The following is a 14025-nucleotide window of genomic DNA, read 5'->3' on the forward strand; positions in this document are numbered from 1 at the left end:
TTAGAGCTGATAATAGTAGTCAAGCCCATGGGTCGAACCTTGCCAAAAAGTGACAGGTTGGTTTGTATAATTTGGAGCTCGATTAGATGTTAGCTAGTCTTAGCTTGCATCATTTAACCAAAGCCTACCAACCTGCGAGCTAGCTCGCTTATAATTTTTTATTTTTTAATTATTCAATCCTTTTCATTTTGTTAAAATTACACAAACCTCTCTTTTGATTTTAAAACCTACACTTTAATCCAATTTTTAAACCCGTTAGGAATATTCAATTAAATATTTTAAAATACTTTAATTTTTAATTTTAATTATATTAAAAAACCTAAAAGCACTAATTTGCCCTACTCAAGTTAAGGAACTTTAAATAATTAAATGTGAAAATTTTAAAATAAGTAATTTAAAAATTTTGTGATCAAACTAATAAAATTTAAAGAAAAATACGCATAAATTATACTAACTAATTTATTCTCATTATGTAATACATTACTTCCCTATTTCATTAAGCTTTTTGTATATACATGTTTCAAATATTATTTTAGACAATTGTGTATTTATATTTAAAAAAAATAATTGAATAAATAAGTTTTCAAAACTAAAAAGTTTAAAATATGATTAAAATATTTAAAAAATATATGCATGAGACTTTTTTTAGATATATTGAATGATTGTTAGATAACATCTGTATTTAAATAGACTATTTTGATTCAATATATGACTTAACAGTTAATTAACAATTGGATGAATGGAAATAAAAATTTTAAAATAGAAAGGAGGTTTTTGTTTTAAAACTATTAATTCTAGAAAAGGTTTTATATGTTTTAAAAATAAAAAGGATGTATATTTATTTAAAGTAAATCAGAAGAGAAGTCAATGTATTTCACTTTTTTAATTATTTAATTATTATAATATATAAGATTGACAATCTTTTCTAATCATCATATACTAAAATTTTAATTTATCTAGCTTACAATTTAAAATTTAAACTTAAATACTTTTTTTATTAAAATCTTAAAGTCTTTTTATTATTAACTACATTATATTGGCAATTCAAAATAGTTGAATATATTGACCAATATTAGTAACTTATCTTACTCAAATGAGCATTGCCAAAATTTTAAATACTCCTCAAACTTTATGATTAGTTTGGGAGAATTATTTTACCATAGAAATGCTTTAAAGATAATTTTTTGTGCATTCAATTGATCGATATATTTTTCACTTTTAACTTATTTTGATAACATATTTGAATTTCAAATCTCAATATTTATTAATTAAATAAAATGATTAGTTAATTAAAACTATCATTAAATTAATTAATCCTATTTTTAATAAGCAAATACAAATAACATTATTTAATTAGAAAATATGAGTATTTTTAGATTTCAAACTTTACACTAGAAACAATCAATATCTTAACCTCATGAGAATATTAAATTTTATGAAAGTTCATCAAATTTCAATATTTCTCAATAATTTGAGTTTTAAAAATTTAAATATAGATGAAGATGGATAAAAAAATACATTTTTAAAAGATATATTGCAACCATTGTCCTTTTGTTTTGTATACATAAATACTTAAAAATTGAGTTTAAACATATTCACAAATTAATAATTAAACTTGATTTTTAAAGTACAAAATCACTGAAAGAATACCAAAATAAAATCTTGCATTTATATAAATCAGTCATACAAAAAAGACTTGAGAATTTTACAAAATTAATTAAAAGGTTAAATGACAAATTTGCCCTTGAACTCTAAGTCCAAAAGCATATGATATTCTAAATTTATTTTTTTGTGCAACATCCTTCTTCAATCTTTAAAAATAGTGCAATATTACCCCTATAATTAATTAATGATAACTTTGATTGTTAGTTAACTAAAAATTACCTCAAAATTATAGAAAAGAGACCAAGAAAATTTGCTTAGTCCTTTCATGTCTTTTTTTTTTTTATCCTTGTCTATATTTTTAGATCTTTTACAATAATTTCTTGTTCAAGTAACATTTAAAGTTAATTTTTATTAACATTTAAAGTGACATTGCCCTTTAACCCTTAATCAAATTTGTAAGTGTGAAAAGAAAATAGTAGACAACACCACTTATTTGTAATTAGTATAATATCTAAATGGGAGAAAAATTTGATTTGAATTTGATAATTTTATCTAAATATAGATCTTCATGCCAATATTTGTTGAACTTTTGAAATTCAAGTAGAATTATTTTAGATTTATGAAATTATATTAAATATTATCAATCATATATTTTTTTGAACTTGAATAGATATAAAAAAGGAATACATTAATTTAGAATACTCGAAAAAGGACATGTGTCACAATTTGAAACATACACAAAATGACATGTGGCATTCAAATGACTACATATTAAAATAATTCTTGCTTAGTTAATTTAATAACTTTCACACAATCTCTCACTAAAAAAAAATTTATATATGAGATTAATTTCAATAATAAAAATAACTTTCAAAATTTGAATTATATTTAGTATAAATAATTATTATAAGTGAATTCAAAATTTAAAATTGAATCCATCTTTAAAATTCAAGTTAATACATCTTCAAATTAAATTAGATAAAATTTGATTACATAAAATAAGATGTTAATCTATCAATATAAATATTTGAAATTATATTTTAAAGTAAATTTAGATATATATTGTAACCACCCTTCTAGTTTATTTATACATATTTAAAAATTTAGCTCAAATCTATTTACAAACTAACAATAAAACCTAATTTTTTAAGCACAAAATCATATAAGAGATGCACATAAAGCTATTAATATGAGTTGACCTGATTTTTATAAGCTTGACCGTTAAGGACTCAAGCTCATAAACTAACTTTTTCTAAAATAAGTATTTTTTTTCAAATCTAACTTTTATTGATAGGATTTAGGGATAAGCTTGAAGGCTCATATAATTTTTTTATTTTTTAAAAATAAAAAAATCATACTAATATATATATATATAATAAAATACCTCAATTAAATATCTAAAAGACAATAATAAATTTTTAAGTATAATTAAAATAATACAAACCTTAGAATATAATATAAACTATATAAGTCCTAACTCTCTATCATCCAAAATGTAAATATAGTATTAAAATATTTTGATAGAAATATATTTTTAACTAAAACTGTTAATATGATGTGAAATTAATTAGTTACAATTTAACATATATTCTAAATTTAACTGAAAATATTTTTTATTTTGATATGAATTATAGAGTTACATCCAAAAACTGTTATTGTTGACTTTAAAAAAATCATATAATATTGAATACATAAAATAAAAATATATAAACAGAAAAAAGCTATTTTTATTTATAATAAAAATAAATAAATTCAATTATGAAAAATATATCTTAAGAAAATAATTTTTTTTAAAAAATATAATTTTAAAACAAAAATTCACGTTTAAAAATAAAATAAAAAATTAAATTGAAAATACTTTTCAAAAGCTGGTTAAAAAATAATTAAATTTAAAAATAATATATTGTAATATCTAAAACAAAAAATATAAATAATATAAATAAAACATTTAAAAATCTTAATTGATTAGAATTAATATTTACATTTAAATTGATTTATATAATATATTTTGTGTTTTATAAAAAATCCAAATTTATATAATTTTCGTATCCATTTACATTGATTAAAATAAATAGATTTATATAATTTATAATTTTCATATCCCATTCACATTTATTCAGTAAATTTGAATTCTAATATATTTGCATATATATATATATATATATATATTTGATCACATGAACCTAGATTTTTGGCATATCTTTAGAGTAGATAGAAACTTTAAATAGATAGATATTAGTTTAAATTCAAATATAATGAGATTTGAATTTCAAATAGGTAAAAATAATTTATATATATATATATATATATATCTAAAAATTAATAAGTTATCCCACACCTAGCTGTAAACCTGAATAACATATTTTATATATATTAAAAAAATAATAATTAGCCAAACCTAACCCCAAACCTAACTCCAAAGCATGAAATCACAGGAAAGACATTTCGAAGTACAGAATTGTAGCAAACCTAAAAATAGATACATGACATTCTCTCATAATTTTTAACCCTACTTTTATATATATAATGATTCTCTTAAATACAGCTCAATCCTACTAAAGAGGGCCTAATTACCTTTGGTTGGATATAAATAATAATTCCTTTTATAGATATAACTCATGTTATAAAATTAAATTAAGCAAACAATTTAATATTTATTATATTTTGTATTATAACCATTTTATTATATTTGTTAATAATATACTGTTTTATATTAATGATAAACCCTTTGTAAATTTTTAAATTTTTAATGATAAAATACTTATATATTAATGATAATTCTCTTATATATCGATGTAAACTAGTTGCACTATCAAATTTTAAAAAATTTAGTCTATAATTTTTTAGTAAATGATTTTTTTTACCAGCGAACCAATTTATGTTAAATATTATAAGTTTATTTTCTTGCCATATTTTGCCATTTGTCATGCATAATAAAGAGGAAATTATCAATGTGACTTATTTTTTGACAAATTTCCAAATTCTTATAGAAATCTTTGGATAAATATTTTCATACAAAATTTCATAAAATAATTGCATGGCCGGAAAAAATATAACTTTTTCTCATATAGCAAGAGACTGCGAAGATATGTAAGTTTGAAGACAAAGACAGATACAAAAATATGTTTAACTATTTTTTATCTTTCTAGTTGTTTTTGACCAAAAATACTTTTAAAAAATATTGTGTGTACCTCATGATCACCTGTATTGGAGAATTAAAATTAGGAACAGTAAAATTGATGTAGATAGCATGTCCGTGATTTCAGTCAAAATACTGACTATGATAGAAGTAATATATTTTATGAACAAAGCACAGAGTTCTCAGGCAAATTATAGTTAAAAAAATAATACAAGGCTCTGGAATCTAGATCGAGTTTGAACTTTGAACATTGAATCATATCACTTTTTTTAACTAACCCAATATAATATAATTATATATAGAGTTGACTAAGTCATCGATATGTGGAATACACATTTCATATTTGACTAATGCACGAAATATGTTTAGAGATCTCTCACTCTCACAACACAATATGAATAGATAAAGAGATATGGAAAGATTACATCACATAGATTATTTTTATTTTATGTTTATTTTTAAAAATCTCAAATTTAACAAAATTAAAGCTAAAAATCTAAATTAAACTTAAACAATCTAAATTCTATTACTGGCGTGATATTTAATTACTGTTTGATTGATCGAAGCTTATTGCTATGATTGAATTGATCAAGTAGAAAGAATTTAATATCTGAGAAGCAAAATTATATGTTCAATGCTTATGCACGTAAAAAAATTAATATCTCATATAGTCAATATTATAATTAAAAAAGAACAGGATCAAGTTGCAATATTAAATAGTAATATTATATAATTGAAAGCAAGAACTGTTCAATGAGGAAAAATTATTAAAACAAAGGTATCAGATTATAATTTGAAAGTAACTCGTGTGATTTAATATTGAAATTTGAAAGCTTGGCTTTGTTTCTATTTTCTTTTTTAACATAAATACGTTGAACATAATATTTTCTTCCGAAGAATTTTCGACAACGTTCAATAAATATTTGCTGAGTAATATTCAAACTCAATCCTAGTAATCAAATAAAAAGTTAAAAAGTGAAAAGAAAAGTAAACATAAAAAAAACAAACCGCACCTTACTGGAATAGTTGACCTAATTTTTTCCATTTTTTTATTTACTTAATTAATTATTCAAGAAAGTTAAAATATATGAAGTTGCAATCAAATTTTCTTTCTTATTCTTACAATGCATATGAAATTTCTTGTTGGTGGTTTTAACCCAAAACCAACAAATCATTGTAAGTTAATTTTTTTCTAAATCAAACCACACAGGTAAGTTGATAGAGTTTTTATAATTAAGTTTAATAAATAAAATACACCAAACAATCAATAATTCAAAAACCATTGAGTTAACACATGTTGGTTGGGTTAATCGGAAGGGATTATTTTTTGGGAAAAATTATAAACAGGGACCTAAAAAAATTAATAATAACCATTGAGGATCATCTTGAAATTGAATTCAAGTAATAGGATCTTTTTCTGCAATTTACAAAATATTGTTATGACCAAAATACCCTTAAAAATAGGTGACAAAATGTGCATTTTAAATATAAGTGTTTTAGTTTAAAATACAAAAAAAGGAACTATATTGCTAAGAGTTTGGTTGATAATACAGTAAAATGATATCATGTAATTCACATGAACTACTTTACCTAATGTGATAAAACTTGTTATTGTTGTACAAAAACGGGCTATAATTGTGAAATACAATTTCAAATATTTTGTAATTCTAAATGATTATTACTGCTTTTCATAGGTCCTTAATTATAATTTTTCCTTATTTTTTGAAAGCTAAGGTCATGAGTACAAATCATGTAGATGGAGAAAATCGCATTGGGAGATTAATATATTAAATATTACATGAAAATAATTCAAAAACCATCTAACATTAACCACTTTTTAAAAGGTTTCAGGTATATTAAATTACATTGCAACAGAAAAAAAGGTATATTAAATTATTTTGACGGCTATATTATTACACGGTGAAGTATAATATCTTAAGGGAGGCAAAACATGACATACTAAACCAGTCACACACCAGGACCACTGCTAATATGTTTAGTTGAATTGGCCAAAAAGAAAAAAAAAACAATAAACGATGTTTAGTTGAACGTTGTAAAACATTTGGGAAGATTTAACTCTATTTAAGCTTAATAATGCTTAAATTTAGATTAATTAGTGGAATTGCAAATATCATATAGTTATATAACCATGTTTACTGCTTAGACATAGATCACTTGTAGATTGCTTCGGTTGGTCTTATTAATTATATTTGATCCAAAACTAGCAAGTAATTCTAAGTTAGATTTTCTTTTTTAAAATAATTGTTTTGAAGTAGAGAATGCCAGGTATCATCGATTTTTTAAAATAAAGCGAAGGGACCAAGAAGGTGTGGCATGGACTGTAGGTTGTCTGGGTCTTTTAAGTACGTGACCAGGATTCAATTCATGAGCAGTATGTATGGAAAAACATTTATTGGAAAGAATCAGCCCCTTAAATGGAATCCCAGTACCTTGAGGAATTAGTTTCAGGGACTCCCATTGGGGATACACCATTGTCTTACAACTGCTAAACCACTCACATACCAGTACCACTGCTAAAACATATACCAATGCCAAAATGGCTAATAAATAGAAAATCGAAATTGGAACTCATAGTCATGTAATAATCTCTCCAGTCTCAAATGGAAGGACCATGAGTTGACAATACGAAGAAAATAGGCAAGAACAGGGAAAGAAGCAAGGATCCAGATGAAACGGAAAGCATAGAAGATACAGCAGAGTTGCCCAGAGATGATGATGATGATGATGCTGCAACAAAACAGTTGATGATTCACTCGGATATAAAGGCATGTTAGAAGTATTTCTTTGTTTTATGCGGATCACTTCTAATATATATGTTTATTTTTATGATTGATTCATGTATACCTAAGAATCTCAGTCTCTAGTAAGATCAAAACAAAAGGATTCTTTAGAATTTCTCAAGTATAATCTGTAAATGAAGTCTGTCATAGAAATACATCGAGACAATGCAACATAGAAACTAGTTTTATTTTAAAAACATGACTGAAAACTCACATTCTTTTAACAATCAACTCAGATTATTGGCATTATTTTGGGTTCCTTTCAATGATTGACTTAATTTTTTGTCTCACTTCATCATAAAAATATATCAGATGTGCACAAATATTATGAATGTAATTCTATCTTGTCCCTTCTCATGTAAAACTATATAATCTTACACAGTGTTACCCTGAAATTGAATAAAGAATTGTTCAGAAACTTGAATAACAACAGAAGTAGTAGAAAATCAAGCATCTACAAACCTGAAGGAGGTGGCGAAATTGGATGGCTTGGTAATTTTAATCCAGGATTATTGTGGAAACTGTAAAGTGGAACATGATAATTGGCAAAATGTTTACATGTGATCCTACAAATGTAGCCATGAAAGTAAACAAAATTATTTGTACCAACCTCGAGGTAGTAAAAGCTGAAAAAGAACCATTGACTGGGATATCTCCTGTTAACTGATTGCTTGACAAGTCACTAAGTTTCACAATGATCATACTGTCAGGATACAATCTTTAAAAAATTTAAGAAGATACAACTAAATATCTAAATTTGCATTAGCTTATGGAAAACTAGCTTGTAGGAGTAACACACAGGACTTGCAGAGAGAAAATGGTAGTCAGAGTCATGGGAATGCTTCCTGACAAGCTGTTGTTGTTCAGACGCCTGTTTCAGAGGGCACAAAGGATCAATATTTTTTGACAATGAACTAATGGAACAGTGCAGAGCATAATATTAGAGCTGGAAATGAATAAAATGGAAAATCACATTAGGATTTAACAAACACAGCAGAAACCCTCATCATCAACTTCAAATGATTAAGCATTCATTCAATAATAATCATTGTTGTAATTAAATGAGCTTAACACTATAAAAACAAGCAAATGAAATGTGTAGATCAAAGAGATTAAGGAAAGCATGACTTACAGAAAGCGAAGCCTTGGAAGGTTGCCCAATGTGTCTGGGATGGGACCATTTAATCTGTTCAAGTAAAGATCCAAGCTCACCAAGTTTGTCAAATTTCCAAGCTCGTCTGGAATTGTTCCTGTTAGATTATTGCCGTAAACTTCCCTGCAGTACAAAACAACAAAAGTTAGCCATTAGAAAACCATATTCAAAACATCAGAAACCATAGCATGCAAAGGATTGAACCCTTGAAATCTACCAGTAGTGGATGGTTCCAGGTTGTGAAATTTGAAACAAACAAGCAGATAGCATTTGCTTAAGATTTGAGAAACACAGCTATTGTTGCTTGCACTGGTATCAAAACGATTAACTCTAGTTTATTTAGGGTGCTCAAATCATTCATTAAAACAACCCAAGATTTTGTACATCAGAAGCCAGAAGTAGACATAGATGATTAAGGATCAGAAACTTATCTGACTTATCTTCAGGACAATAAAGAGGACAAAAAGAGAATGCTTCATCATAACAAGTCGTTATTAAGAGGTGAGTCTAGGTGGTCTTGAAATCTCAGGAAATTACACCGGAAGTTTTAAGCTTCTGTTAGTGAATTAAGAAATATGTTTATAGCCAGCCTACTGAACTAGCAGTATTGTCAATAAGACCATCTTTCAAGAAGCTACTGAAGAAGAACAGAAAAGAATAGCAATAAGAAACATTTCTTAAACAACATATTAGTATCAGAAAAACGAGGCAAATCAAGTCACCAATAAATCAAATTCTCAACTCACAAGTACTGCAAATTAGAAAGTTGACCGAGTTGTGGAACAAGTTGACCTGAAAGGTATGCATTTGCAAGATCACTGTGACCAAAAAAAAAAAAAAACACAAATTAATTAAACTGTGTGCAGCAATAATCTTAATTGATTAAGGTCAAAAGCACATAAGTTACTTACACACGGGTCACGCTATTGTCACTGTTGCAAGTAACATTATACCAAGTGCAGGGATTTGCAAGGGTAGCATCCCAACTTTGGAGAGCATTATAAGGATCAGCCAAGTTGATCCTCCATGCATGCAGCGCATCACCTGTCTTAGAGAAAAGCAAATTTTAGGCGACACCATACTTAATATCTAATCATGCTTTGTCTTATACAAGGTAAACACAACCACAAGTTACATCTATTTATGGGAACAAAGAAATGTAAACAATGAAAAAAGAAACATGAAGGCCAGCTTGCTAGAGATCATCCACAAAAAATTAGAATCAACTATACCCTCTAGGCCCAAACTACAAACCAGCAGTAAAAATGAAAAGAAATTTAAAATTGAACTTGCCACTTTGTGATCAAGGAAACACAGTACGAACGCAAGCTGAAATATTTCCCAAAATGAAAGCCTGGTCATTAGTATTTCCTATGGTCCATTAGATTTGGATACAATGAGTGGCCTAAATTTACTCTCTCACTAAGTTTCCAAATTATAACTATTAGATTTCATCAATACTTGAAAATTATTACAGTTCCTCCTAATTTCCTTTCAAAAATTCAAAACAACCCTTAAATCAGGACCCTCCTTATGTATGCCCTCCCCTCCAAAAATTTGAGATTTGGTGCTTTATGACAAACTCTTTGAGAGCGGTTTGATTAAATCAAACTGTTGTTATCATATCATGTGGGACATTTATTGAGTGAGTGAATTCATGCCACTCCGGATCCAAATCTTTATCAGTACTAGTAGTATTTATGACTTAACCCAGAATTAAGCAACAACGTCTGCAACGAAGCTCATTTAAAGCATGGATTCAATATTGGGAACAAGATATTTCTGAAGTAGTAATTAAAACCCCCATAGAGTATTTTGAAAAGTCATGACTCACCTTCCACATTGCCAGAAACATTCAGCACCAAACCAAACGCTGAAATCGCCAGAAGAAGAAGAAACGAACCCATCGCAGGCGAAGTCACTGGCTTCGCATCTCCGATCTTCTTTCGCTACATTTCCGAGAGCTTCAGCTATGTTATATACACTAAATTGGTATATAATAGCGTATATTTTTGTCTTTGGAAGAATTGAGAACGTCGATTCGTCTTCCATTGCTGCGGAATATTCAAATTTCAAAGTCAGCCTTCATAAGAATTGACTCTGTCCTTTGGGTTAAAAAAAATTATTAAGACTCGACTTTGGCCCCACTTGGCGGAGATGCAAGAGTAGAAATGAAGAAAAAAGTATGTTGTGCTGCTGAAGAAAAAAGTAATAACTTTAAACTGATAGACAGCAGAAAAATACAAAAGGCTCCTTAGATCAGTTTGTTGTACTGCCAGGCATGTTTGTATTAAAGGAGTTTCAACTTTCAACGCACAAACTAAGGCTATGTTTGGTAGGTTGGAATTGTGAAGATGGAAATGGAATTGAGATAGGAATCTGAATAAAGTGATGTTTGGTAGTTATGAATTATAATTCTTGGGAATCCTAATTCTATGGAAAAAAGCTGAATTGAATTCCTTATATAAATCTATGGAATTGGGAGCAATTCTATAGAATTGTAATATTTAAGACACTTTTGCCCTCATACAAATTCCAAAAAGACAAATTTGCCCTCAAAAAAAAAATAAAACCCTCACCTCACTCACACTCACGCTTGGTCGCGGCAGAGCGAGAGAAAGCAAGATTTGTTGCAGACTGAGAGAAGGCGAGAGCTGTGGTGAGATCGAAGACGAGCCGGACGACGAACGACGCGATCTGGACAAATATTTTGGATTTCGCGACCAAGGTATGGGTATCAATCGACTTCCCTCCTCCATTCTTTTTCATCCGTGATTTTATATCCTTCGGCCGCCTCCCCTGTCTAAGCTAGGTTCTTTTCTGGGTATCAATCGAAGCTATGAAGCTAGGTTTGAAACTTGAAAGTTGTTTTTCCACCCTGATATACATATAGTGACAAATAAATAGAATATTTTAAATATTAGTGGGACTTCAGGTTGTCATAGGCTTCGGTTTGATGCAGAGACATCGTCTTGATTATATTTAACATTAACTAGACTGCATTATTGAGGGAACCCGTTATTGTACATAGATGTTTCAAGTGTGTATATTTTGGAGATCTCGCAAGCTTTTCACAAGCTGTACATTCTGAAGTCTGCCTATGCAGACCTTTCTCTTCTCCTCTTTTGGGGGCTCTAGTCACGGATCCTTATCCTTTCATCCCTTCTTTCCCTTATTTTTTTGCTGAATCTTTGAATTTTGTTTCTTCTCTTGTGCCTTGCATCCTATAACTCATGTGTGAGTTGTCTTATCCTTTCATCCTTTGTAGATATTCCCGTTACAAATAAAAAAACAAATAGACTTGTCAATAGTTTGACCATAGATGCAACTATACTCTTCCCAAATAACCTGCTCTACACTGTACATCTGTTTTGCTCCTATTGGTACGTTATCCTCAATGGTTATAGTTAATTAGAATTAAACAAATCAAATGCCACGAAATTGCTTCCCAGTGGGTGAATTGTCTAGTTATTTATTCTTATTAGGCTACACATAATATAAATCAAACAGACTTTATCAATGAAGTCCAGAAGTACGTAAATGCTTTAATGATTCACTAGTATGGGTTTAACTCGAAGGAATATTGAGGGTAAGACCATAATGACAGCATGAAGGCTGAAAGAGCATTCATTAATTCCTTGTCTCATCGTGTCATCAAATTTCTGTAGATTCACAAAGTATGCATGCAGTATAGGCAAAAAGAATATTAAACTCTGAAATAAAGGACACTGGATGTGCCCTGGTATGATACTCTTGAGCTGGGAACTTTGGGAGCCGATTAGCCATATACATTGCTGCTTCTAAGTATGACTCATTCCTTCTCGTTGTCCCTTCCTTTTCCAAAAACTGAATGGCCATAGTCTGCTATGCTTCCCAAGTTCCTCTGTTTTCGGTCTCCAGCTTCCATTTCTCAGATTGAAGCTGTACAAGGGCAGGAATCTCTGGCCATAGTCTGCTATAAACTCCATGGCTCTTAGTATGAACTCAAAATCCTCTTTGCTCATGTAATAAGGAAAACTGACTCTGGTCCATCCAGGTTTGACGCTAACATAACCTTATTCGTGGTATTCAACATTTTTCTTTACCAACAATGTGTGTTTAATTTAAAATGATTTACTAGAGTTTCATGATTTTCTAGTCTATTAAATATGGGCTTTATGTTAGAATTTTATACTGTTTTTGTTGCCTATAGAATTTTATACTGTTTCTAGTCTATTGAAGTGATATTTATTGGATGTTTTAGAATTTTTTATCCTGATATTTTAAAATTTATAACCTACAGTTATGGATCCAAAAATGAGAGATGTGATAGTTCATTTGATGATTTGGTGGATGTATGTTCTTCACTCTATGTATCAATTTTTCTTTGCCATTTGTACCACTATAGCCTTGCGTAGGAATCGCATTAGTCGAAGGCCATATACGGTAGACTTCTATGCTAATAGAGTCTACTTACGAAACTTGGTGTATAACAGTGACATTACTTGTTATAACCAGCTTAGAATGAATAGAGCCACATTCGACAAGCTATGTCTTATGCTTGATGTCATAGGAGGTTTGAAACCAACCAAAAACATGCTAGTTGATGAGCAAGTGGCAATGTTCTTACATATCCTTGCACATCATTTAAAAAATAGAGTTATACGATTTTATTTTGGGAGGTCTAGTGAAACTATTAGTAGGTATTTTAATTTGGTCTTAACTTCTATGATGAAACTGAATCGAGAGCTCCTAAAGAAACCTAAGCCAATTGCTAAGGATTCAATAGACGAAAAATGGAGGTGGTTTAAGGTAATCTCATATCTTAATTCATAACTTTTATTAATGATATAATTTATCTATTCTTTTAATTAATTATTTGTTATTTTCAGCATTGTTTAGATGCTCTTGATGGAACCCATATTAAAATGAAGGTGCCTATGGCTGACAAAGCGAGATATAGAAATCGAAAGGGGGAAATAACTACTAATGTGTTGGGAGTTTGCTCTCTGGATGGACAATTCATATATGTCTTAACGGGTTGGGAAGGCTCAACAGCTGATGGTAGAGTTTTGCGAGATGCTATTAGTCGTAGGAATGGTTTGAAAGTGCCTCAAGGTAATGTTAATTTATTTTTAAGTAATGATCAATGTAGTAATGAGCTTAAAGTTAATTTCTTTTATTCTTGTAGGCCAATATTACTTGGTTGATGCGGGGTATGCAAATTGTGAAGGATTTCTTGCCCCATTTCGAGGTCAGCGATACCACTTAAGTGAGTGAAGGGATGGACGGCAGCCTTTAACTCCACGTGAGTGCTTCAACATGAGGCATTCATCTGCGCGTAATGT

At 28.8% G+C, this 14025-nt stretch overlaps 1 protein-coding gene across 1 annotated transcript; it reads right to left on the reverse strand.

Moving 5' to 3' along the window:
- Window positions 1-7141: 7141 nt before the first annotated feature.
- On the reverse strand, window positions 7142-10822 carry LOC129285652 (BRASSINOSTEROID INSENSITIVE 1-associated receptor kinase 1-like). The gene is made up of 8 exons (XM_054921417.1): window positions 10533-10822; window positions 9610-9742; window positions 9445-9516; window positions 8678-8821; window positions 8345-8416; window positions 8156-8227; window positions 8008-8066; window positions 7142-7492 (listed from the first exon to the last, which is right to left on the reverse strand). Exons 1-8 carry the CDS (start codon window positions 10603-10605, stop codon window positions 7362-7364), a joined length of 756 nt encoding a protein of 251 aa, XP_054777392.1. The 5' UTR covers window positions 10606-10822; the 3' UTR covers window positions 7142-7361.
- Between the last annotated feature and the right edge of the window lie 3203 nt (window positions 10823-14025).

Source organism: Prosopis cineraria, unplaced genomic scaffold, assembly GCF_029017545.1.
Source record: "Prosopis cineraria cultivar Desert tree isolate PC_DT_omini unplaced genomic scaffold, ASM2901754v1 PC11, whole genome shotgun sequence".
NCBI classification, from domain to species: domain Eukaryota; kingdom Viridiplantae; phylum Streptophyta; class Magnoliopsida; order Fabales; family Fabaceae; genus Prosopis; species Prosopis cineraria.